Here is a 27,471-nt window from a genome sequence, read left to right as displayed (position 1 = left end):
AGCAGCACATCCCCCGTTCACATGTGGAGATTTGTTTAAAAGAACAATGATTTTTTTTTTCCAGTGCCATAAATAAATTGTGACTCCCTATAACGCAGGCACTGTACACAGCCATAATGCAGCCATGTGGGGGCTTCGTGGGGTGCAGAGTGTTAAGGCTGCAGAATGGAGTCCTAAGCTCTCGCTCATGATCTGAAAGTTGCGAGTTCAATCCCCGCATTGGTTCAGGTAGCCAGCTCAAAGTTGACTCAGCCTTCCCTCCTTCTGAGGCCTGTAAAATGAGTACCCAGCTTGCTGGTGGGTAATAAATAAATTACCTGAAAGCGCTGTGGAATAAGCTGGCGCTATACAAATAACAAGTCCCACCCCATGTGAATGAGGCCTTATAATGATAGTTGTCAGTACAAAATTATAAATTTGTAACAAATAATAGTATCATTTATTTAGATAATGCTATATCATGTTCTAGGATAGTGATCCTATAAAGAGAGAAGACGTATAAAAATATATAAGAAAAGAGTAAAAATATAAATATAATTTTTTCTTAATAAGAAATTACCTTCTCCACTTTTTGAGTTCCTTTTTTTCTTTTTACTTTTTGTTGAACCCCTTTTAACCTTTGAGTCATCTGAAGACTGTAAATGTGTTGCCGATTCAGAAGTTTTATTCATTGAGCCATCACTTAATATATTTTCCTTCACTTGTGGAACGACTTCAGCTGGTTCCATACTGTTATTGGACACCGCTCCTTCAGCTGACCCATTTTTTTGGGCCAACACAGAAACATCTGTTCCATTTTTTTGAGCTAATGGGGGAACTTCACTGGCTCCCTTGTTCTGGTCTGGTGGGAATTTATCAGGGACGCCATCATTTTGGATGGATGTGGACTCGGCGATTTCATTGCTTTCGACTGGAGACAAATTGTCAGAAGTCCCATTCTGTTCCTCTGGTATGGAAATACTAGCAACCTCACTCTTCCCATCCAGTGGGGACTTAGCAACCGACTCTTGGTTGGTTGGAGAGGATTGAGGCTGATTATCTTGAACTAAAAGAAAATTGTCATCCAATGATATTTTCTTTGAGGAATCATCAACTGACCTTCCATCAAAAGCTGTTTTTTCATTTGTTGCCAAGCATTCAGCAGTTTCCTTATTCTGGTCGTGAGGAATATCCTTCAAAAATGTTGTGCTTTTTGAATCTATTTCATCTGGTTGACGTTGAGGTTTCTCCAATCCATATGTGGAATTCTGTGGCACTCCAACATCCTGCGGACATGCAATATTTTTGGCTGCAACACTGGTACTCTTTGGGGTACCAGAATCATTAGCGTGTTCCTGCTTAGCATTCTCAGGAAGACTTTCTTTGTCTACATTAATACTGGAAGCCACTGCGGCCATATCCGGGACAGCTGGTGTGGTCAATGTCTCTGTTTTATCACGATCTCCAATATAAGTTTGTAGAGCTTGAGGGGCCGTACATGTATTTCTGTCTACACTTATGTTATTTGCGTGCTCACTTTGAGGCAGGTCCTTTTGGTCTTTAGTGGCCTCAATGGTAGCAGATGGGTTGGCATTATTTTCACTATTAGCAGTAGAAGGGTCCTTTATCGTATCCAACTTTTTTGAGTCTTCATCCTTCACTTGCCCTGGTTTGCCTTTGTAAAATAGGATCAAACACTACTTTTAGGTGGATTTATTTAAAAAGCAGCACAAAAAATAAAAATTTGGATTATATCTCCATTAGGTTAGTTAACATTTCTGTTAGTCATGTAGAACATTCACAAACTTGGATTAAAGCAAATAAAGGAATTTGGGATCATGCAGATCATTCAAAAATTAACATTTACAATAAATTGTGTAAAGATGAAAATCAAGCAGCAAACAACAAAAAAAGCAGAAAGGGCCAAGTAGCAAAAATAATTTTATTCCCCTTTTGGCTCAGGAGATATGGCTTACATTTTAATAAATTAAACAAAGATCTCAATTCTTTTAAGATTTCATGACTTACAATCTTATATATAAATATTTTTACATAGCATTTACTGTCAATATGTATAAACAATTTTACACTCCTGGTACATATTATAATCGGACTTTTACAAAAATATGTGGTTTTGTCTTTGATACTTCAAAGACTGGTGGGGCGCCAACTGTTGTGTCCCTAGCTGTTCAGAAGAATTAAGACACCTTCATGTTTTATACAGGCACAGCATTAAACATTCAGTTGTGGCTGTGCCTGTTACTGTAGCTCATTCCCTCCAAGTGACTGGGACCCAGATGCAATACCAGGCATTGGAGATGAGCGAGCACGCTCGTTTAAGGCTGATGCTCGATCGAGTATCGGTCTTATCGAGTAACCGATTAACCGACCGAGCACCATGCGGGGGGGCGGCAGGAGAGAGATCTCTCTTTCTCTCTCCCCCGCATGGTGCTTGCTCTAGTAATCAGTTACTCGACAAGACCGATACTCGTTCGAGCATCAGCCTTAAACGAGCGTGCTCGCTCATCTCTACCAGGCATGCTTTACAACCATATATTCAGAACTATGGCTTGTGTAAGACAAAAAAGGGTCACCTACCGGGAATCACATAATCACTGATCAAACACTGGTGGGCTATCAAAATTTTAAGTCAGGCATCAAATAGACAAACCTACATTTCATATTCACATTATGGCTCATTATTCCAGTCCATTGGAAGGAGGAAAAACAGTACTTTGTGAAAAGTTTCCTTCTTCCTGCTAGGACGTGTTCCTCTCATTAAACAATTGTAAGGAAATAAGAAAATGAAACAAGCTTCTCTCTGGGAATGCCTATTTGAGATTGCCATTATTTAGTCTCATTTATGGGTCCATATGAAGACCAGGATCCCTGAGGTTCTACTGAACTAAAGTTAAATTGCCATATGGTTCTATGGTGATTTAAGTTCAATTCAGTATAATCGAGGAGGTCTGGGAGTTGCACCCAAACAAATATTAAATTACCTCCATACTACAGCTTGTCTGAAACCTTCTGAAGGATAAATCTAACTGCTCGGGCATACTAATAAATAGAGGAATATTAGGACTAGGAACTTAACACGTAATACCTTCCATAGTAACGCAAGTTAAAGTAAGACTGAAAGTTAGCATGTACCAATTTGACAGCCATTAATATAATTTTTGAAAATGTAAGCACTCTCAACTCCAAAATATATATTAAAGTGGGGATGCAAAAAAAATCTGATCTCATGCACATTTAATTCATGCAGCATTATGTACAGGGTTAGCAAGTATAAAAAAGGAGCAAAAAGAAATTAGCAATACAACTACTGCAGATTGCAAAGCATTTTCTGAAATACTTGATTTGTGATTTTTTTTTTAAACGAACCAAAGCTTGAAAAAGAAATGGTAAGGAAAGGGAAGGCATGCAGTCCAAATGAAGCAAGGCCCCAGCCACTGATTAATCTTTTTTGTAAGGCAAGCTTGAGAGATGCTTTCGCAAAGGAGACCGAGCTAGTTTCCTTGGAAAGCCTGTGGCAACTTTACCATTTAGATCACTACTTGAGCTCCTTTGAGTATCATCAGGTTCCGGCTTGCTTTTTGCAGTCTTACGCAGCTGAAAACCTTTTTTGATATCAGCCAACAAAGCATCGATGATACAACCTTCTTCTAACTTTGCTGCTCCTTTCCGGACTTTGTAAAGAAAGAAAAAAAAAGTTACAAAACATATATTTTTGTTCAATGAAAAGTACAGAAACTTAATAAAATGTCAGTTATAATCGGAATTCCTTTTTGAACTAAAAAACGGGGAAAAAAATTAAATATTGTATCATTTTGTCCAATAACTATCTTTACAATCAAAGGGATTTCAGAATTGTTTAGGGATTTGCTTCTGATCTTATGAATTCCTCATTATATATTTCAGTCTGTTACTGGAAATATTCTGGATCATATGCTAAATTAAAGGAATTCTACTATACTCTTAAATATTGGAGGGGAAATATAGTGTGAATGATTGGGTCCAAAGTGGAAGCCACTCCTACAAACTGGTTCATAGGGGTGGGTCCTGAGCAGGGCAACCTCCTCTATAATGTCCAACTGTCCTAATAAAAAATACAGACAGGGTTTGTCTTTATGAGATAGCCTCTGAAAAAAGTTATATTTGGAAATTATGCAAACTAGGTGGTAACAAATTTAAGAAATATATAAATACCCTACATGAAAGTTTGGAAGGGCTGTCTCTTGGCCAGGTCTTCTGCAACTTACTGATTTTTCCATTCTCTCCTTTCTGTCTCTTTGCTTCATCCTCCTCGAGTTGCTTCTTTCTCTTTTCTGCTTTTATTGCTTGCTCTTTTCTATCTTTATTCTCCTAAAATGATCAATTATACAAAAAAAAAAACATCCAACAAGGTGTAACTAGTGACTTAAACCAATGATAGAGTAACAAATTGTCAAACTGTCACAGAAGCGAAGAAAGTGATAGCATTAATTGAATGCCATCTTAGGTTCTTTCCACCTAAGGCTGCATTGTCCATGGGTGTGAGTCCGCCGGTGATAAATCACCAGCGTATCATGCTGTGTGATGCTTTCCATAGCGTTGACAGATAGGCTTACCATGGAGAATCGCGGCATTTAGCGATTTAGATGCCGCGAGCAGAGATTTACTATGATTAGCTTTGCTATAGAAAGCGCAACCGTGGCATCCATGAGCGGGAAACCATAGCGAATCTCCGCTCGCGGCATCTAAATCGCTAGATGCCGCGATTCTCCATGGGGAGCCTGTCTGTCAGATAGGCTCACCGCTGAGACCTGTCAGCGCCCCCCTCCCACCTTGTACCCCTTGTACTCACTGGTGATATTCCGCAATGGCCGTGGACAGGGGGCCTAACATGGGCTAAGTTCTTTGATGAAACCATTAAACTTTCTGCACAATTTGACCTCCTTTTACTAACTTCTATATTTGTTTCCTATGCATGTAAACCTTTGAGTTATATCAATCATGTTCCAAGGAATCATGTTGCCATTGGAAGAGGACTACACCAAGGCCAATAAGAGTTCTTGACCACCTTCCGTTTGAAATTTACCAATGTGGAAGTTTATCGATAGCATAGAATTATGAAGCTACAGACCTTTCTTGCTTTAAGAAAGAGGTCCCGAAACACTTTCATGGTTCCAAAAGTATCTTCTAATGACAGTTTTGCTAGGTCTTCACATAAATAATCTGCCAGTTTCTTTTTCTTCTGTGAAATATCTTCCAGTTGTTGTTCTAAGCCCTTCAGATCATTAGAACAGTCCTACAAATATAATAATGTTTGCAATAATCATCAACATAGGTTTTCTGCGCCAATACACAAGCCACTGATGGCATGACTACAGACTTTTTGGGTGTAAAGAGAGCCCTTCATAATTTAAGTTTAGGTGCTAATTTACACCATACATAGTTGACTGCCTATTACATTTCTACTAGCATACACATGTTGTGTGGGCTGGGACTTGGAAATTACTATTCATTTTAAGTCCCACTGGGAGCATGAACGTTAAGTTCTATGCACAGTGTTACAGAATCTCAAGACAATAGGGTCACAGATGAAAAGTAGACCCTACAGACAGCATCTTCTACCTAAAGCTATTATGAGTCTCTGATCAAGACAATTGTTTGAAGAGTAAATAATCAGACTGGACTAAAATTAAAACTCCAAGGGTCATCTTTATAGCTATTGGAGCAAGTAAGATGGATGGACAAAATAAGTAGATCCTCAGTGTTTGACATATCTATGTTTTAGGATTTAGGGCACATTGTGACTGCTAAAACTGTATAAAAACTCACCTGAACACATTTTTCATACTGCTCTTTCACATCACTAGATGACTTGGAGAGCTTATTTTGCAGTTCTTTTAATCCTTTAAGATTGCTACTGGTTTCTGAATATAGATTTTCTATGTTAACTCTAAAAGAAAAATATAATGGTTACTTTTTGGAGGCATAAATTCCTGAACCCCAATGCAATATATATAACAAGGCCCACAGTAATAATAATCTTTATATAGAGCTAATATAGTCCGCAGCGCTTACAAGACAGGGGGAATAAAAACAGAACCAGGGTTACATGAAGTAAATCGATTGATGAAAACAGTAGGGGTGAGGGTCCTGCTCAACGAGCTTACATACTACAATATATAGCGGTGATACAGAAGGTAAAGGGAGCAGGAGATGTACACGGTATGGTGAGGTGGAGAGTGAGGGATGTTCTACTCATAGACAATAGCAAATTGGGCCATTTAGTGGCTGAATCGGTATGACTGCAGGGGGCAGTTGGTGGCAGCTAGCAGGAATTGCAGTTGGTAGGACAGACAGCATGTTAGCAGGCAGAGCAAAGAGGGTTTGGTTTTTATAGCACGCCTGAAGTTTTGTATGTCAGTGATTGCTCGGATAGCTTTTGGTAACGCGTTATGGTGCTGCTCTGGATTCCGTTAGAGTGGAGGGTGCGGGCTGGGTGGTGAATTGAGATGAGGGAAGCAATGCAGGGTGGCGCAATGCTGTGGAGAGCTTTATGGATGAGGGTCATGAGTTTAAATTGTATTCTGTATTTGACAGGCAGCAAGTATAGTAACTGGCACAGGGCAGAGGCGTCCGAGTAGCGGCTGGACAGGAAGATGAGCCTGGCTGCTGCATTCAGGATGGATTGGAGAGGGGAGAGTATGTAGCAAAGGCACCTTTGGAGGTCCCTCAGGCTCCAAGGCCAGGATAAGACTGCTACTCCTTTGCATCCCTTACAGCTAAACCTCTACAGGAACAATAGGGACTTGAGCTTTCATAACCTGTTGCAAAGATCCAACTTTGCAACTTGATGCTTAAACATAACGTTCTTTTGCTTTGTGGCAATGCTGACACTTATCCTTATGTAGGGCATCATTTAAAGTGGTTAAAAAGAAGGGTTCATATTTTCACATACAATTTTATATCCCTATACTGTGCAGGTGCTATTTTAGAGGACACGCTTGGGGGAAATCTATAAACTTTGTTCTTACCCAGCAGCCTTTGATACATTCTCAAGGTCATTTGGAAGTTCAAGAAGATCTGTATGATTACCTTCAATTTCCTTGAATAATAGGAAAATACATTATGTACATAAAATGCTAAAATATATCAAGACGTAATGCAAATAGGCATCGTAAGAAACCAGGCAGGATTACCTCTAGGATGTGGTGCAGTAGAGTTATTCGGGTTTGATTGGCCTTTGTTTCGGTCAGTTTCAGTAAGGTGCTGATCTTAAAGCCATTTGCATTTCCAGTGTGACTTCCCTAGATGAAGATAAAAAAGTTGTCACTCAATAACAGGACTTTTCCCAGTTTTGTGCATTTTTAGGTCCTACATTCTATTGTGTTTAAAGTTTCTATTTTTCTGCTACAGAGCTTCAAAGATCTACAGAGGTAAATGATTGCTTCAGGCCACAGCAATACCTCTTATTAGTTCTTATGTATAGACACAAGTCTATCACAGACTTGCCAGGAGGTCAGTGCATGGAGAATGGATGTCCATTACAGTAAAGCCAGTACATATTACTAAACCACTAGTGAATTCAAAAGTTATTAGGAAACAGCAGAACATATATTGAGGGGAATCAGCCTTAGTAAGGTGGAAACTGGAGGGTCACTCTCAAGCCACCCTCCAGTCCCAGGAACAAAATTCAAAGCTGGACTGAAGTGGCGAGGAGGATAATGTTACCGAATGCCCTTTGCATCACTGTCACAGATCTACCAGTTCCAGGGTCCCTCTTCTGTTTTCTAAGAAAGCCGCAATGTTCCTCTGGCTTCCCAATGTACACCATACATTGGTAGTCTATACACCGGCTTTCAGTCAACAGGTGCGGTTGGTGTGAGCAACACTGGTCAAACAGAGAGCTAGGTATAGTGTGTTAGACTACCGATGTACATCCAATACATAGTGTGCATCAGGTAGCCAGAAGTGTACTGTGGCCATCTCAGTAAGGAAACAGCACATCTTCAGCAGAAGGATGAAAATGTAGGAAAACAGGTAATATTGCTATCCCCCTAATCTAACTTCAAATTTTGCCCTGGGACCAGAGGGTTGCTTTATGTTAGCACTTGTGGTGGCTGCAAGAAGACAGAATTGTATCCTTCAACTTTAAGGCTGTTAGTGCTCATACAGATAAGGTCATTATATAACAGTGCTTATAGGTCTTATGTGCGGTGATGAAAATGTAACATGACCACATATATTTGGTGTCCACAGGGTTGGCTTGGTTTTATCCTGTGAGTGCTTTCAGCTTGCCAAGAACTTTTATTGCAGGAAGGAACTCTGGAGGGGAGGTGGAGTTGCTATCATTCCTTAAGGAGGAGAGTCACATTTGTCACCTGAAGTCTGGCTGGCTAAGTTTCAAAGGAAAAGCAGATGAACATTTGTCCATCCAAAATGAACATTCCCCATTGCCCAAGAGGGAGGGGAGAGTACATGAAGATGGACTCTTGAATATTCATTGTTTTTGCCATTATTACCTCACTGTCCAATCCTAAAATACTAATGAACTAATCGGCAGTTCTACAACCAGAGTCAGGGACTGGACACACAAAATACGAAAGTTTCCGGTCTTCTGTAATTTTTCTCCCCTTTATTTTATAACTCCTTGTATTTGTATGTCATTTTGTCTTTTTTAGCTTTTTTTGTAAGCACGGTGCTTTTTTAATATTAAAAGCTTAAAACTTTAAAAAGCTTGTTGTTCTGAGCCTATAGCCTTCATAGTAATAACTGACTGCTGGAGACACCCATGTCACATGCTGCGAAAGTGCGTAAGTGACAAGCACTAAACCTCTAACAACTACTAGCGGTTAGGGATCATTTACTAGGAATATGCTGTAGTGATAAGAGCCTAATTACAGTTTTCCTAGAAAAACAATAAATACTAGTCGTTTGATACCTACATAGTTTAAAAAGTTTCCAACTTTCAAGACAAGTTGACAGAAGACTGGAAGCCTATGGCTGGCAACAATATCTGAAAAACAAACATGGAAGTCCTTTTAAATTACAAGTTACATAACATTATAACAACATTAGATAAGTGGAGAAACAAAATCAAATCATTACCTTCACAAGCTATACTGACAACTTCCACTTTTGGTCGTAGCATTTCTAGCACGACGTTCGATTCTTCACAAGCCAGCATACACTCAATCCGCAGCTGATAGCTATAAACAAAATTGAATATCCTAAATAAAATTGCATCCTTGGGTTCACTAAATGAGGAAACTGATAAATACCACCTCTAAATCCCAAGTGGTGGCGGTCCAAGGGCAATATACACATTAAGCTTCCAAAATAAAATATGGCTTTTGTTAGGGTTTATGGTGATTATGTTGGGTTCAGGTGGGGACTAGGTTTTGCGTCTATAATATGTGTACAAAAAGCTGAATTGTGGCGGTAAGAAATGGCCTTATGTATAATTCCTCTATTTTCTGAGAGCCGTGCATTGTGAGGGCTCAGATAACTGCTCTACCAAGCTAAACTATTACCTCACATTTCTAACAGAGATAAACCTCTGTGTTTCCAAGACCAGTCAGCAGAAAAATATGAAAGAACAAATACAGTACAAACACAGTAAAAAGTCACTCAGCTTGTAAGTAAATCATCGTAACAAAATGTTAAAATCTGGAGTAAAAGTTTTAAAAGGGGAAAATGTACCCTCAAATCAACAGAGAACTTAGGATGGCCATGCACCACAAAGTTATTGGACGAACCTGTGTCCAGGTGACAACTTTCCTTCATAGATATGCACACTCTCATGGCCAAACATGTATGTGTTCTCAATGGGGTGAGGGGAATAAGCTGCTGCTAGACACCTGTTGGGGCAGCGTATCTCAATTCAACCTGCTTGATCATTTTCACCACCCCAATCATCATCTGTCTTATGAGTTGGCACCCCCCTAAACACTTAAGTCAATTGACTGGATCTGCCCAAGTCACTAGGTTCGGCAACGTTACTGGTGTGTATAGGTACCTTTAAATTTAACTTGGGCCATTCCCTGCAATATCAGACAACCCATGGGAGGACAATGGTCTTTTTTTGGTGAGGGGAAGCAGGGGAAGGGGTGTTATCAGACAGCCCTTTAACTCATATTTGATGTGATGGTGGCTAGGGTAACCCATTATACCCATTGGTACTTTTGGAGATTTTTAACACATCAAGCAAATGACTGCACTTACTTGGGAACGCCAAGCAACAGCAAATAAAACCGATCAACATTTGATAACTTGGATTTATCTTCTTGGAAAGCCTTTAGATTTTCCACCTAAAATGAAAAGAAACAGTTCGTATTTGCATATATAGGAATATGGACAGAAGAATACATACACAACTGACAGGAGAACATTTATGATTTAGTTATTGTCTCATCAGCTGTTCTACAGTAATACATATAACAATTAGGGTCTTGTTGAATAGACAAACAAAGAGGTATTTCAGAGATTGGGCAAAATTTTCAAAATGTTAGGGCATTAGCTATGAAAGGCAAACAATTTTAAAAAGGGATCCTGTCACTTTGACAGATCTATTCAAATGGATATTGGTGTGTTACACTCATAGCATTATACTAGTGGTACAATTGTACTAACAAAGTCACATGCTGTATGACATGATGCCTTTCAGAGCCAATGTCTAACATAGGGATCATGTGATATAGTGTCACTCTTTATACAAGAGTATTCGTCATATTCAATGGAAGAACACAATAAGTTATGACTCTTAGAAGTCAAGGATTTTAAAAAAAATGGAAAAAGCAAAAATGAGCTTATGGCCAAGGGGTTAACTATATGTAATTTTTTTTCATGAATACAATAGACTTTACCCTCACCTCATGTTTTTCAGGAAGTAACTTGAGGAATTGTTTTAAAACCTCAATATCAAACTTGGAGCGATCTCCTTTTTCAATCATTCCAATTACTTCTTCATTTGAACTTAAAATAAAATAAAAACGCCTTCAATCAAGTTATACATAAAAAGCAAATACAGTACTAAAAACAAGGCAAAAACAAAAAACAATAAGAGGTGCCATGAACCAAGGGTAGGGCTTAAGATTAGAATAAAACAGCTAAATGCTAAAATATCGTCAATGGTCAAGTAATGTTGATTGCACATGTTGTAGGTACTGAAGATGAACCTCAGGAAACAATATAGCTATAGAAATACTGGGCCACAGTTTTTCAGTACAAATAGAATTGCACAAAAGGTGTAATCTGAAGCTGCTGGGGTCTTTATGAAAAATTTGTAATAGGGCCCACCCCCACTTACCATTTGTAATAATGGTTGCATCATCGTATTTGAAAGAAAGGCTTTTGGCCCTCAGGTACTAAGGCTGGCGGTGACTGCTACCTATGTGGTCTTTGTAGCTGCACCCCTGAAGCTGCATGTTTGCTATTGATTAGGTTTTTAACATATCACAATAACATCAGTTGCATTCCATAAAACCATAAGTCACTGACTTACCATTTAAACTGCTTCAAAAATATGTTCAAGTTGAGGTTCTTTTTAGGATCCAAAAATGTAATCTGGGGACAAAAAAAAAGCAAACATAAGAAAGCTAAACAAGATGTGATTGCGGTGGTACTCCTGGCAGGGTGGTACTGTACCTCTTTTGGTGGTTTCTTTGTTGGTGTTGTTGCTTTATCTTTAACTGTAGCTTGTGGAAGACAGAAGAGCTGCTCAATGCTAGAGTAGTTGGGTTCTGGAGTTTCTTCAATGGTGCTTGCTGAAGACCACATAGATTGACCATCTTAAAAAGGGACAAAATTGTGGCATTGAGACTCATCCCATATTTTTCAATAGTAAATGACGATTTCTTTGATACATAAAACAATGAAAGTACATACCTTTGGTAACGTTAGGAGGCAGTTTCTGCCAGTTCAGTTTTTTCATTTTTAATGTTGGCTTATTGACTTTGATGTAGGGTGGTCTTGCATAACCCAAATAACTCACATGTGCAACAACAATTTCTTCACCAAAGCCTCCTGGAGGTGGTGGTGGCGGCGGCATCATTCCTGGTGGAGGTGGTGGTGGAGGTGGGCCTCCAGATCCTGGAAGAGGTGGTGGAGCGGGAAAACCAACCATGCCTAGAAGAGGAGGAGGTGGAGGCGGGAAACCACCCATGCCTGGAAGAGGAGGAGGTGGAGGCGGGAAACCACCCATGCCTGGAAGAGGAGGAGGTGGAGGCGGGAAACCACACATACCAGGAAGTGGTGGTGGAGGAGGTGGAATTCCCCCTATTCCTGGGAGAGGAGGTGGTGGTGGTGGTGGTATTACCCCCGTACCAGGAAGTAAACAAGGAGGAGGTGGAGCTAATACCCCCATACAAGGAAGTGGAGGAGGTGGTGGTGGAGGTATTACTCCCATACCAGGAAGTGGAGGAGGTGGAGGTGGTGGCGATACTAAAGCACCTGGAAGCGGTGGAGGGGGAGATGGAAATCCATCCATGCCAGGAAGAGGTGGTGGTGGCGACACACCTATAGATGGAAAAGGAGGTGGTGATGGTGTATCCTGGTTCCCAGGTAATGGAGGATGTGGGGGAGGGCTTCCAGATAAAATAGCTGGTGAGGTCTTTTCAATCACTGAAACTGGTTTCTCCTGAAAACCCTTTGAGGATTCAGCTGACTTATAACTGCATGAATCTTCCTTACAAGTCTCATCTTTGGGTTTGTCTGTCTGTGTACTTTTATGTACCCTCTCAGCATTTTGATCTTTGGTCTTTTGTTTACTTTGTTTCTTGGAAACTAAAAGTCTATCCATAACCTCCTCAAGGTTGTTACTTTTGCCTGTTCGTAGGAACAAAGAAGAATGTAATTACATAATAGTGCAGTGTAATGCAAATGAAAAAAGTTTTGATGGGTTTTAGTACTGTTACATACAGTCATCTGCGAGTAATACAGCTCTGTTCACCAGGAATTCCAAAGCCTCCCAGAGTAACGAACTGGAAGGATGCGAAACATCAAAGTGCAGAAGACCTTGCAAAATGGCCAGTAGCTGGACCGATAACGGTGAAGAACTCACCTGCAAAATACCCCAAAATACACGTAAAACCACTCCAGAGAAATGATGCATACTAGAAAAAGTTGTATGATGAAACAAATTTGGACTATTGGCCAAGAAACTGTTAATAGAGAATATGTTGACCAAACTATGAACTTTTGTATCTACATATGTAAGTATTTCATATGTATCTAAGTTTATTATAATGTCAATGTTCCATTTCAGCCTCCTGATAGTTTAGCAGAACTCAATACTTTCCTAGTAGCAACACAATTTCCAAGGATGTTCGTCAAGTTGAAATGTATTGAGATTTTCTATTAATGATCAAAATGATCAGATCTACATCTGCCTACTAAGAAGATAGCAGCACCATAAATGGTATATTACGATTAGGGAGGCCCTAAAATACAATCTATGTTTTCCATAGGGACTAGAAGCTGAAAGCTTGAGTGCTCAATTGACAGCAAACAGACATCACTGTACTATTTGATGTCCTCCACAACAGCTGCAGTGATTTTTGCCACTCATCTTATGGTTGAGGAACTAAATAGGGTCCATCATGAGACACCCGAAGAGGACTTGTATCATATTAGGTTGTTCTCACACCTTCGTTAGGGTTCAGTTTACAGGCTTAGGCTCGCTCGCTCTCCTCCAAAAATGAAGCAAAAACAAATAAGGATCAGGCTTTTCCCCCATTGATTTCAATGGGATTTAAAAAAAAAAAAAAAAAAAACGGCAAGGCTCCCGTTTGCTTTTGTCCTGCCAGGTTTCAGATTTTCGGATGGAAAAATAATGTTGCAGACTGTGCTATTTTTCGGTCCACAAAAGTGGAAACTTAGCAGAAAGGAAGCAAACTGAAGCCTTTCCGTTTGCTTTTCGTTTTATGAAAACCCATTGAAATCAATAGGGAAGCAAATAGATCAGAGAGACAGAAACCTTGAACTGAGCCCTAACGAAAGTGTGAAAACAGTCTACACTCAATGCCATCTCTACGGCTAGATCCTTTTGTAGAAGATACCTCACTACACAGTAGAGCACACGTACTTTGTTAAAAAGTGTTGCGAAGACCTCTTGATGATTGTTCATATCAATCCCTCCGTAAATCTTAAGAAGATCTTCATCATCCTCCAACTTGGCTTCCTCAAACACAGAGGCTTGAACTATTAAGTCTTCATCTTCCAGATCCCTGAACCAGAAGTAAAGAAAGGGAGATCAATGAGAAGTTATCCAAGGGTTAATCTACTCACAAGAGCTTACAATCTATGCGGGAATAGGTGTGACACAAGAGGTAAAAGTGCTTGTACTGCAATCTATTACCAAACAGGGTAGTATACATAAAACTGTATGAGCCTGTATCTGTGTATGTAATGATATGAAATGCCTGCGAGTGCATGGAATTTGGGGGACACTGATGGATGAGGGGTCAGGTTCTGAGACATTAAGTAAAAGAAGGGTAGATAGGGAAGAATTAGATGAGGGAATGGGATAGATTACTTGATTGCCTGGGTAGATCATTCCAAAGAACTGGTGCAGCTAGGGAAAAGTCTTAGGAGACAGCACTAGGAGGTTTGGATTATGAAGGAACTTGGTGTAAAGTCATTAGCAGAGTGCAGAACACGCATAGGGTGGTAGACAGAGATGAGGGAGGAGACATAGGGTGGTGAAACACTGTGGAAAGCTTTGTGGATGAGTGAGGAGTTCAAATTGTGTTCTATGGTGAATGGACAACCAGTACAGTGACTACCATGAGTTGGAGGCATCGGTGTAGTGGTTGGACAGAAATATCAACCTGGCTGCTGCATTCATGATAGCTTGGACTGGGAAGAGTTTAGTGAGGAAAAAGACTGGTTTAGTACTGAGTTGCAAAAGTCAAGACGAGAAAGGATCAGGGCAAACATAAGGGTATTGGCTGTTTCTACAGTAAGAAAAGGGTGAATTCTGCAGATATTTTTAGGGTGCAGGTGACATGAGCATGCACATGATTGAATATAGGGAGTACTATGGAGAGAGATCAACCCGTAGAACCCCGTTTCAGGATAAACTTTAGGAAAAGTTCAGTTTGGCATGAACCTGGACCCAAGCTTTCAGCAAAGTTCTACTGTAGCAGGGTTGTACTGGTTCGTAGTTCAGAACACTGGTGTATAACACTGTAACAGCCATAAAAGGCCTGCATAACACTTGAGTCTTATATTGGGCTTTTATCCCTCTTAGATAGTGTTATACGCCAGTTTAAGCGTTTTGGTGAACTTCCATTCCAAACCGATTCAGGCCAAACCAAACTTTTCAGCCATCATTAATAGGAAGTAAGGAAAGATTGGACTCAAATATAACCCAAAGACAGCTGGTATGCTGCCTAGGAGGGTTATGGTAGCACCACACAGCAACATGCAAATATCAGGTTTAGGTAGATTAGCAGATGGATGAAACCCAAGTAGTGCAGTTTTTTTTTAAAGATTCATATACAGAGGACATGACGCGAATATTCGTCGCTGTGTCTAGCATCATCTCTTCAGGTCTCCCGCTGTTAAACTTCTTACAAAATTTATAAGGCAGTTTGAATATTTCTTTTTTTACCTTAATTTTGTTAGCACATCCAGCAGCTGAAGACCTGCAATACATAGAATGATATTAATATTACTAGGATCTTAGACTATGTTTTACCTTAATAAACCTATACTAATTTTTGTCTGAATATGTACCATGCCCACAACCCAATCCCATATAATGGCTTCATGTTGGCCCCAGAACCATCAGACCTCATGTAAGAAAAACAAAATGCAGAGTTTACTTCATACAATATGGGGCACTGACTGTCAGTGATAGTATGGCACTCAAAGGGGGCCTGTAAGAGCCTGATTGGGAGGGGTAGTAGGCCTAGTTCCAAATGTGGGATATTGAAAGGCGTACATGTAGCTCAGGAGTCATGCATTGTACACACCTGAATAATAGTAATAATAATATTTGTCTGCAAACTCCATTAGGGAAACATCTGTTTACATCAGTCCCGAGAGTCTCTTCTGCAACACAATTGTTTCAAAGCAATGAAAGGCAGCAGTAATACAGGATATGTGGGGAAGTAGTCACATCCTGCACCTCATCGTACAGAGCAAAGAGAGACAGAACAGGGGATGACGGGACGCTTCTATAAAAATGTAAATGTATGCGTGATGAATAGTGGACTCCTACTCTACGCAGGGAGGACCCCAGAGCATGATTTACCCACACAGCCCCTCCATTGTTTTAGGTTCTGTATCTTCTTGCCCAAACTCCCTATACAAACCAATGTACAACAATCGTCTCCAAGTGAAGGGTAGCCACCACCATTGTGATGGGCGCTATTGGAGGCTATGTTATATTGGAGAGGGGAAATGCTGGAGGGAGTGGATCTCCAACAAGCCACTCTGTCAGGTTATTTCAACATATGGTTAGGGCAACTACATCTCTTATGAGGGGGCAGCTCTAAAAGGTAGTCCTAAATATTAATACACATCGACCGTACCAGCCGATTTTGGTGGGTCCAGTCGATTATCCAATGTATATGAGGGCCTTCTGGCTCTCCAACAGCAGATGTCAGGGAAGATAAAAATTGGGCAGCTGTATTTCACCTGCCTGATCCTTTTAGTTGGGGCAGGTGACTATCAGCGACTTTCTCTATACTCTGTATTACTTGCACACTCAGCTGGATAGGTCATTAATAAAGTCCTGGACAACCCTTTTAACCACTGAAATAGGTCAACTGGTCATGAATGGTATCTGCAGTGGGCTCCAGAACAGAGTCTGCTCCATACCCGGTGGCCATCAGCTATTTTTGATAGCTTTTGGCAACTGCTGCAATCACAGCAGTTAATTGCTTAGAAGCCACGGGCAAAGCTGACTGTGCAGCTAAACGGTCAGCCAGAAGGAGATGGGGGTGCACCTCTAGAGCCTCGTTGGCCCTACCCGTGATGTGATCATGAGATGCCGATGGGCTAGCAAGGCAGCCCGAAGCCTAGTGAAGGCTCTTAGGACTGCCATGCACAGATACCTATCAAGCCCTGCATCTGGTACAGCTTCATATACACAACGTAAAAAAAAAATCACTATATACTGCAATATTGAAGTATTGCAGTATACAGGACAAGTGATCAAATGATCACATGTTCAAGTCACAGAGTCTAAATAAAGTGTGCAAAAGGTATTATTTCTTTTTTACCATTTAAAAAAACTTTAAATGCTACCGCCCCTTTATCCTTTTTCTCATAAAAAAATGTAAACAGTGAAAAAAAAAACACCCACATATTTGGTATTGTCGGGTTTATTAAAGTTGAAATTATTAAAATATTATAATATTTTTTTCTGCATAGCGACCACTATGGAAAAAAAGGGCAGAATGCCAGAACTAATTTCAGTTACCCAGGCTCCCGAAAAATGGAATACAAAGCAATCAAAAAGTCATATGTATCGCAAAATTGTACCAATAAAAACTACAGGTCTCCCTACAAAAAAAACACAAGCCTTCACACAGCCGAATTGACCAAAAAAAAAAAAAAAAAAATTTAAAAGTTACAGAACAAAATTCATGTCATTTTTACTGCACCATGAGCCCTGTAAAACTTAAATACAGTCTAAAAAAATGGTGCAATTGTATTTTTTTTCAATGTTATCCCATTTTCAGTACCCTGTATGGTACATTAAATTGTATGAAAAAAAAAAAAAATACTTCTTGTCCTGCAAAAACAAGCCTCATACATGTCAATGGAAGAAAAGTGACGGCTCTCGGAAGGTGAAAAAGCGAAAATAGAAAAATGTAAATCTGGCCTTTAACAGTTGTAGGGCTTATTCACACGAGCGTAGGCGTATTTACGTTTGCACGTCCGCAGCATATAATCGCCAGAAAGGACGTTTTTCGGCGATCCCGACCAGAGCTAGTTAGCGTATTCTCGTTTGTTCATACTTTCAGAACTATCTTTTTGGCCACCGTATATGTGTCGGCGCCTATTTCGGTCGCGTATGTTCTATTTTCAGCAGGTCACAGTTTTTACGCGCCGTATAATCATCCGTGTGTACGAATACATTAGAAACCAATGCCTCAGATGGTCGCGTATATACGGTCGTGCGTAAAAACGTGCTGTATATGCGCTACTTTGAATAAGCCCTAAGGAGTACAGTTGTCATATGAGGAAATGCTGAAATACATTCTGCCATTTCTATGGTTACCTTCACACTTAGGGCTCGCTCACACGGGCGCATGTTTGCTGTGTAACAGGCAATGCTAAAAGCCCATTGATTCGCATTGGGCCAGTCAGACCTGCTTATCATGTGCGTGAAAAAACAAAATGCAGCATATCCTATTTTGGCGCATAACAGGCCAATGCATAAGGACAACACGTTACATGCGTATTTGCTTTGTACCAAGTAGGCTGCCCCACCTGCTAAGACGTGGCGCTGCTGGAATTGCTATAGCCTGCGATCACGCGCCCTGCATAGCGCACATATGCGGCAGATATATGACCGTGTGAGTGAGCCCTCATAGCCTGCCGCAAATAAGTTTTAAATTCGCAGTAGCCAAATCTGCATTTAAATGGTGCGGATTTGGCCACATTTTTTTTTTTAAATTGTGGAACCGCTACGGATTTTAACCCTTGAATTCCAAAGGATGAAATCCTGAGTATAAGTAGACATGCTGCAGATTCCTTCTGCAAATTTTCCAAAGCATGTGAAAGAGAAATCCCCTCCACATGGCGATTCTGTCAGCAGAAATTGCGCAGCATGTGTGAAGACAGCCTTACACCTTGCTTACTACTCATCACCCAGCTTTCCTACAGTCCTGAATGGCAGATCTGATCATTTCTATAATGATACATTGTAACCCAGCTTTCCTTGCAACAGATACATAAGAAACAACAAACATGCATAACACGGTCAGAACTTACTTTGACCAGAATTCATCAGTACGCTGCATCAACCGGAGGGGCAAGTGACTCATGGCACAAATGGCAGAGGCCTCGGAGACCGTGTGGCCAGAGCTCAACCCAGCGCAGCCTGCTCGGCCTCACTCCCAGTCATGCCCTGCACACACCTGAAGCCCACTTACAGATTGCTGCTGGTAGGCTTGGTTATAAGGTTCATAGACAAAGCCCCATCGCTGAAGGTGCAATAAGAAGGGATTTTTTTGTTGTTTTTTTTCCTCCTTTTTTTTAAACTATGAAGTTATGAAATTAACCCGAATGTTTTATTTTACAGACCCGATCTGGTGGTGGTGGTCCAGGCTGCTGGAGCTCAGAGAGTCACATGGGGTCTGGTCCTGGCTTGGTTTGCCAGGTGATGGGGAAGGGATCTGATTACCTGAAATCCATTTCAGTGTTTACCTCTAGTTCACCACTAGGGGGAGGCATTTTGCTTTTAAATGAATTAAACTGAAAAAAGTTTGCTGGGAAACTTAGGAGAAACATCAGTCCCAATTCGTACTTAGTGGGTGGAGGAAGGGGATTCTTAAATATATTATTGCTGTGAAAAATCTCCATTATATTTTGACTATTTCATCATAATCGTCGTTAAGCTCTCTGCTTGCTGTTGGTGAATAGAAGCATTTCCTATGACAATCCCTTGTTTACTTTTGGAGCCTGTTTAAGGGAATCTGTCATCTACCTTTAGGCCGGTTTCACACGGGCGACAAAATCGTGCAATTTTCTCGTGATGCGACAGTACTACAAGTCGCATGTATGTGAAGCCCATGCTTTCCAATGGGTTACTTCACATTGGTGATGTTTTGTAGGCTGCAACATTGTGGGAAAAAAAATGGCGGGTTGCTAAATATTGCCGTGATTTGCGAGTTTCGAAGCCCATGTTTCCCTATAGAGCCGTCCTATGTTTTGCATCCCATGAAAATGCGGTTCTTGTGATACAACTTTTACAGTAGGAAATCCTACCGTAAAAGCCCTAAAATAAAACCTTGCTGCATTAAAAAAAAATTAAAAAAAACAAACATCACCTAATAGGCGCTGTCCGGCTCAGCCGCACGTCTTCTCAGGTCCCCGACAGACTTGCTTGTAGTTTCCCTCGATGCTTCCTGGTCAGGAGTTTGAAAACCCCGCCTCCAGGAAGCGCTGGCTGTGACTGATTCTCGAGCACCGCGGCTGAACCAATCAGAGCCATTCAGCGCTAGCTCTGATTGGCTGAGCCGTAGCGCTCGAGTATCAATTACAGCCAGAGCTTCCTGGAGGCGGGGTTTTAAAACTCCTGACCAGGAAGCGCCGAGGGGGGAACTACAAGCAAGTTGGCCGAGGACCTAAGACGACGTGCGGCGGAGCCGGACAGTGCCTATTAGGTGATTTTTTTTTTTATGCAGCTAGGGCTTATTTTGGGGGTAAGGCTTATGGTTCAGCCCATAAGCTTACTTTATAGGGCTACAAGTAGATGACAGATTCCCTTTAATCAGACAGCCTATAAAACTAATCTCTGTGTTACAGAGAACAAGGGTTTTTAGGACATGTCCACAAGGAATGGATTTCAATGGACATTCTAGAATGCAAAATCCGCATCATTCAGTGTGGATTGTGGTGCAGAATGCACCCCTATACTTTAGTTTTCAGCCGCAGCAATACTACGGCCGACGCCGGCTTTCAGCTAAACGCTCAAAAATAGAACAGACAAAGCACTGCATTCGAGCGGCTGTCTGAGCGGTCCTATTGAATACAATGGGAACCTTATACCGCGATTAGCGCAGTGCTGAAGGCGCCATGCTAATTGCAGCGCCTGTGTGAGGGGGGCCTTAGTCCCCGTCTTTGTGAACAGTTTGAGTCTTCCAAACTTACTCATTTTCAATTTCTACAAAATGTCTAGTTTTGATGCGATTGTAGGAAGCATTCAGCTGTGAGTAGCATTAGGCCGCCTTGACGTGGGTTGGAAATACTGCGGAATTTCCATTAGCGTTATCATGAAAGTTCTGCAATATTTACAGTACAAGAGGGAGGATTTAAAAACCCTCCTTCATATGTGCAAAAAGTTTCCGAAACAAATCTGCCATGTTTTTGAAACATGCTGCGGATTCTAAGTGTCTCTTTATACTGCGGAATTCAACCCTTGAAATACAAGCGGTAAACTCGGCCGCAGATCCGCCATTAAAAACGCAGCCACCACTTAGGCCTAACGGGTTATCCCACCAAAGGAACGTATCACCTATCCACAGTGAAGGCGAAAGATGTATGAGCGCATGGACCCCTAGGGATCACGAGAATGGTCCTCCTAGTAAATGGAGCGATGGCGCCCCTACATGACCACCTCTCCATTCACCAGCACATGGCTCATCTCCTTCAGTCCCAAAGAAGCGCATGGAGAGGTCTTTAAGCATGCGAACCACCGCTCCATCCACTAAGAGGACTCATGCCTTTCTCGGAATCCCTGGGGTCCGGTCAATAGGCGATGAAGGCTTTTGGTAGCATAACCCCTTTAAGAGGCTGTAGAAGATTTGAAAAGTAAAGCGGCGTTCTCCATATGTGAAGTAATAGAGTATGAACATGCAGAATGGCTTATGTAGAAACATTACCTATGAACTCATTTCTCAGTTGTACTCGCAGCCGCAGCTCCTCTGTCCCGAATATTATGGCGTTGATGACGCTGAGCAGCGTGACCATGTAAGGAACATTATCCGTTGCCGAGAGCTCGTTCATTATGACACTAAATCGATACTGCTGATTCTTCACTGCCTGTGAGGGGAAGAGAAAGCTTCAGTGGAACATGACGGTAATGTTACATGCAGCCCATTAACGGTTTTTATGGTAAAGTATAAAAGAATGTTTTTATCATTGTGGAGGAGAACAATCTGGTTATTGAGATATAGTCATGTATAGAAAATGTGTACAGTATTGGCCTCCGGATCTGTAAGAGGACGCCATAGACGCCATGGGGATGATGATCTCGAAGGCTGTTGTCATGGCATTCAAGGAAACGTTTGTAAGAGATTAGAAAATGTTAAACACAGAAAACTTTCTGTAATCCGACATCAATCAGATCTGCTAAATTCTGGATCACACAGGCGTAAGCGTATATACGCATTCATATGAGCATTGGGCGTTGGGTTTATTGTGCATGTATCTTACACAGGGAAGGGCAGGTGCGCGCAAAAAAAAAAAAAAATGCAAACCTGCTCCCATTGATTTCAATGGGCAATTAAGTTTAACATGCTATTTTTGTGTGCAATAGGCACGGAAATGGAACATGCTGCATTTTTTTTGGGGGGGGGGGGGGGGGCTACCACAAAATATACTCATATGAACGAACTATTAAAATTAATGGTTTCTATTCACTGTGTATTGCATATGCAAAATTTTGCATACATAATATACATGCTAATTTCACATGGCTGGGTACCGTGAAACTCAGCCCAATATCGCGCTCACCAACGTGCGATGTCCCTGCAGAGGAGAGGAATTCTTTTGTGATAAAAATGCCTTGCATCACTTCAGGAAAGTAGCGATCTTCTGCCGTGGCTTTTAGCTTTAGTGGAGGATCGCGGAGCGTTTCCCATTGTTTTCAATCGGAAGCCTTGCACACCATGCAATGCTAAGCCAGGCCCATTAAAAATGCCCAAAGATAGGACATGCCACGATTGTTGTGAATGACAAAAGAATGGGGTTCACGTTTGTGCGAAAGTTTCTCGACCGTGTGAAAGCAGCATAAAGGTGGAGATCCTTTGGGGGAAAAACTGCAATATAATAGGTTAAAGGGGTTTTCGGGACTTTTTCTATTAGTGACGGACAGGTCATCAATAGATGATCGTCGGGGACCCGCTGCTCTGATTCCCAGTGCCACTTTCGCTATGGTCATAGGAAGCTCTGACCAGAATGCAGCAACCCAGGTTGGTATTTCAATGCAGCTCAGATTAAATTCGATGGAAGCTGATGATAACGACTGCAGCATCAAGAATCGGCTAATCATCAGGGATTTAACCAGTGGGTCCCCACTGATAGTCTATTGATGACCTGTCGGTCAATAATAGAAAAAGTTAACTAGGCCCCAGAATACCCATTTAAGGCCAATTTCATGTGAAAACAGCCTTGCATTACTGCAGGAAATCCCTTCATGCCTGTGAGGAATCCCTTCACCCCTGCCAAGGCTAAAGGGATTTCCCCGACACTTCTGAAGGAATTCCCTGCAATGCTGGAGGGATTCCTTGTGGGCCTAAAGGAATCCCCCACTGCAGCTGTAACGGTCGCAGCAGGGGATTGCGATATTCTTCCATTGTCTTCAATGGGGCCAGTGCTGCTGCCGCTGGCTCCACTGAAGACAATGGGTGATATCGCAAAAAGAAAGGAGTTGCAACGATTTTTTTTTTCATGCAGCATTGCAGGAGTGAAAACATTGCAAATGAGAATGAACCTATTGAAATTCATTGGTTTCTTAATCATGCGATTTAACTCACTCTCACATCGCAAGTAAATCGTGGGCTTTTCTCGCCAGTGTCAAGGCACCCGAAGAGCGTATACACATCTAATAATGTTATGGCTTATCACCAGGAGATGCCATAACATTATGACTGCTGGGGGGCAACCTTTTGGACTTCAGCTTATTCCCTCAGGGTGGATTCAGACGAACGTATATCGGCTGGGTTTTCACGCCGAGACGATATACGGCGTCCTCATCTGCAGAGGGGGGAGGATGAAAGAGCCAGGAGCAGGAACTGAGCTCCCACCCCCTCTCTGCCTCCTCTCCACCCCTCTGCACTATTTGCAATGAAAGGAGGTGGGACGGGGTGGGGCTAAGTGGGCAAATTAGCCACACCCCCATCCCACCTCTCCTCATTGCAAATAGTGCAGAGGGGTGGAGAGGAGGCAGAGAGGGGGAGGGAGCTCAGTTCCTGCTCCTGGCTCTTCCATCCTCCCCCCCCCTGCAGAGGAGGACGATGTATATCGGCTCAGCGTGAAAACCGAGCCGATATACGTTCGTGTGAATGCACCCTAACAGCGGTGTTCCCTGCCACCCGCTATACAAGGAATTGCAAGAAAGCTCCATATAAGCCCATGGGGCCGTGTTGTAGTTTTCTGCACAGTTGAGTGACCAAGAGCATCACTGTACTGGGAAATACTATGAAGGAGCATTACGACTCAACTCCACTGGTGATTGAATGCCACCGTACGGTTTCCATGCATGTCCCATTAAGGCTTTGTCTGGCTCTGGCCTTTATGAGGGAATGACCTTTGTTGCTAATGAGCCCATGGGAACTTATGCTACAAAACAAGAGTTGCCGCTCGCCATTTCTGTTGAGCTCTCATTACTATTCATAGAGCCATCGTTATCATTACTTTATAACTTAAACTCATTAGTTTTATTTCTGCCCATAAAAGCAAGCAGGACTTTTTATTACAATCATCACAAATACTTTGTACTTGTTAAATGTCAAATAAATTATCAGTAAAAAAAAAAAAGATCAAAACTGATGTGATTTACCCCAGTAATGGAGTGGCATTTCTCAATTAATTAAAAACAGCAAATTTATCCAGACTAATTACAAACCCCTTGTAATGTATGAATGTGAAACCATCACTTAGCAAAGCTGTGCGTCTAGGGATTAGAAGTTCAGAAATTGCATGTTGTGACTGTAATATTATAATCACATTCAAATGACCAGACGGGCCCCATTAATGCAAGAAGCTCGTTAATTACATAAAGAATTGCAGAATTCATTCCAGGGCACAATTTCATTTTTCTGAAGAAGCCACTAGTGAACATGGGTGCAGTCGGCTACGAGGAACAGACACATTTAATGGCTTCCCTCAGGTCCTTCAGAAACCATTTCTGTTCTTCAGGTTAAGGGCTCTTTCCCATGAGCGCATATACAGCGATAGCGTTTTTACGTTTTCACACCCGCTTCGTATAAGCGCCTGAATGAGCATTTTTCCGCGATCACGACCAGCGGTTTCTTGTCCATTCACACAACCGTCGTTTTTAGCACCCTGGAAAACCCTCGCTATGCCAAAATCCTTAGGATGCCTTCCAATGCCTATATAGAGGCACCTGTAAGCTTTTCGCAGGTTGGACGCTGCAAAAATGCCTCCCCCTCCCTTCTCTTTCCCTGCTCCCATAGGAGTCTATAGGAGCCGCTGGTGTATATTTGCCAAAGCATAGTTCCAGAACTATGTTTTGGCTGAACGTATATGTGCCGGCTGCGTATATGTTCTATTTTTCACGCTGCCGGCATATTTATGCGCCGTATATTCGCCCGTATGAATGGCTGCATTGCAAACCAATGCTTCACATGGGTACCGTATATGCGCCCAGGCATGAAAACGTGGCATATATGTGCTTGTCGGAATAAAGCCAAAAGGAGCTGTGTGAGATTAGAAAAAGGATGGCTGCTTTGTGCCAGGAACAACGCCACTTTTGTCCACTGGCTGGAGCTGGTATTGCAGTTCAGCCCCAGTCAACTAAAAAAGTTAAGCTTTGAGTTGTGTAGTGTACCTTCCCTGAGATTGTACGACACAGCAAAATCTGCAGCTTCCAAATAACACATCGAAATCTACTGGTCAAACTGTGTATTTTCATGTGGAATTGCAGCCAGGTTAAGAAATGTTCAATTCCGCATCAAAAGCCGGAGGAAGCTTGCAGATTTTAGTGCAGAATTTACCGCGGCATGCAGTGCGTCATGTAGCCTATTCTGTCCCATGTGAAAGGTCCCTATGCGTTCTTTCAGATGTGCCAGAAAATTCGACCATATACAATCTACACCAGCATCCTCATGTCTTACAGATTTTGATGCAGAATTTGCTAAAATGAAATTTGCAGCAATTCGGTGGCAAAAATCCACATCCCGCTAGCCTGGATACATGATGAGGTACAGTTGACCATGGAGACATATAGGTTCCTTACGTTATGCTGCAACATATTTGCGCAGAAATGTTGCAACTGGGCCTCTAGATCCTACACACTCATAGGCTGCCTGAGCTGGCATCCCAGCATGTAACATAAATGCTCGATCGGCAATAAATCTGCCATCCGGAAAGTCTAAGGAAGTGTGGTGACTCACTTGAGGCATTTCTGGGAGCCTTAGAAGCAACACATATGAACCAGGATTTCCAACACATATCATAGAGTTCTTAGTGTCCTTCTTATCACTACTAGGGGTGACCAAATGCCATATTTGATGATCACATCAACAGTTGGGGAAGCATGTCGCTTTTCGAGTCCTCCATACTCATAGATGAGCATCATTGGTCCCAAACAGAAACTGGAATCATCGCTAAAGACGATAGGAGTCCAGACCGTAGCAGTCCATGTGTCTCGTTCACGACACCGCTGTTAACAAAGGCGACAATGTTGGGGTGTTGAGAACAGCATGGAATTTAATCATAAATGACTGTGGTTTTGTTCAAAGGTTGTTTGCCACCATCAAAAATTATAAGTCCAAATGACTATTAAAGTCAGTATCTGGTAAGGTAAACAGACTATCTATACTGCATGGGTAGTGGTACAAAAATAAGTGGTGGATTTGCTGTTTTACAACATCCCCCAATTGATTTATTTTTCAAAGTTAATCAATAATTTCTATTAGTGTTGTGCGAACCGAACCAGTCAAACCCTGTTTCAGGTCAGACTTTGCTAAAAGTTTGGTTCTTAGCTAACTGAAGGGAGTAAAAAGAAAGAAAAAGTGTAAGAGGAGTGGTGGCTCAGTGCTTAGCACTGTTGCCTGGCAGTGCTGGGGTACTAGGTTCAAATCTGACCAAGGACAACATCTACATGGAGTTTGCATATTCTCTTTGTGCTTCTGTGGATTTCCTCCCATGCTCCAAAAGCATACTAATTAATAGGGTAACACAAATTGTGATCCCATTGGGGACAGTCAAAGTGATGTGCTATATAGATAAAGGTGATTATTATATTTAAATGTTTTTTATTGGTATTTGCACTAGAATAACAAAATCAGTGACATCCGTGGTCACAGATCGTCAAGAGCAAGTGGGATCAATGTACAGTTTGGGTAAAATGTCCCGGATGCTATACTGTAGCTGCATAAGTGATGCTGGTCCTAAAAAATGTGCACAAGGATTCTGTACTGTGTGGACAAGGCCTCAACGATAGCAGTGATGGAGGGTCAAAAGTAAAAGCAGAGGACACAGTCCTGCATTGTCTTTTGCAGATGGAGTCGCCTGCCATAGAAGACAAGGCACGGCAGCTGCCAGCTGCTCTCATCTGCTAGATACGATGACTCCCAGTTGCTTACAATGTATTACACTAAGATCAATGCAGGAATGAAAAACACATGTTATATTTAATTAGGATGTGCTGAGAAATCCCAGGTCCCAATTTACAGAGTATAATATGCAGTAACATAATATTTTGCTAATTCATTTATTCATGTTTTGCCGCTTCCCCTCCACCGCTTTGTGTTCAGTCATTATCTTCTAAAGGAAGCATTTGCTGGGATAGAAATACACATTCCATAAATATTCAGCGACACATTACTATACAAGTGCATTGCGAGGGTC

At 41.6% G+C, this 27,471-nt stretch overlaps 1 protein-coding gene across 4 annotated transcripts in view; it reads right to left on the bottom strand.

The window, feature by feature from the left end:
* INF2 (inverted formin 2) overlaps nt 1–27,471 on the bottom strand; it is a 79,051-nt gene that overhangs the window by 9,717 nt on the left and 41,863 nt on the right. For 2 of the 4 annotated variants that reach the window (XM_066608145.1, XM_066608144.1), the window contains exons 4-21: nt 21,537–21,696; nt 15,587–15,620; nt 14,057–14,198; nt 12,892–13,033; nt 11,860–12,798; nt 11,620–11,762; nt 11,477–11,538; nt 10,845–10,947; nt 10,198–10,283; nt 9,082–9,182; nt 8,919–8,989; nt 7,173–7,280; nt 7,008–7,078; nt 5,806–5,926; nt 5,108–5,272; nt 4,197–4,347; nt 3,525–3,671; nt 560–1,654 (exon numbers count right to left, since the gene is read on the bottom strand). In XM_066608145.1, coding sequence (XP_066464242.1) covers nt 560–1,654; nt 3,525–3,671; nt 4,197–4,347; nt 5,108–5,272; nt 5,806–5,926; nt 7,008–7,078; nt 7,173–7,280; nt 8,919–8,989; nt 9,082–9,182; nt 10,198–10,283; nt 10,845–10,947; nt 11,477–11,538; nt 11,620–11,762; nt 11,860–12,798; nt 12,892–13,033; nt 14,057–14,198; nt 15,587–15,620; nt 21,537–21,696 — 3,841 coding nt within the window. Of the gene's footprint in view, nt 1–559; nt 1,655–3,524; nt 3,672–4,196; nt 4,348–5,107; nt 5,273–5,805; nt 5,927–7,007; nt 7,079–7,172; nt 7,281–8,918; nt 8,990–9,081; nt 9,183–10,197; nt 10,284–10,844; nt 10,948–11,476; nt 11,539–11,619; nt 11,763–11,859; nt 12,799–12,891; nt 13,034–14,056; nt 14,199–15,582; nt 15,621–21,536; nt 21,697–27,471 lie in introns of those variants that run through there. The other 2 variants (XM_066608146.1, XM_066608147.1) reach the window with 2 other exon arrangements.

Source organism: Eleutherodactylus coqui, chromosome 6 (genome assembly GCF_035609145.1).
Source record: "Eleutherodactylus coqui strain aEleCoq1 chromosome 6, aEleCoq1.hap1, whole genome shotgun sequence".
NCBI lineage: Eukaryota > Metazoa > Chordata > Amphibia > Anura > Eleutherodactylidae > Eleutherodactylus > Eleutherodactylus coqui.
This window is presented reverse-complemented; position numbering and strand designations above follow the sequence as displayed.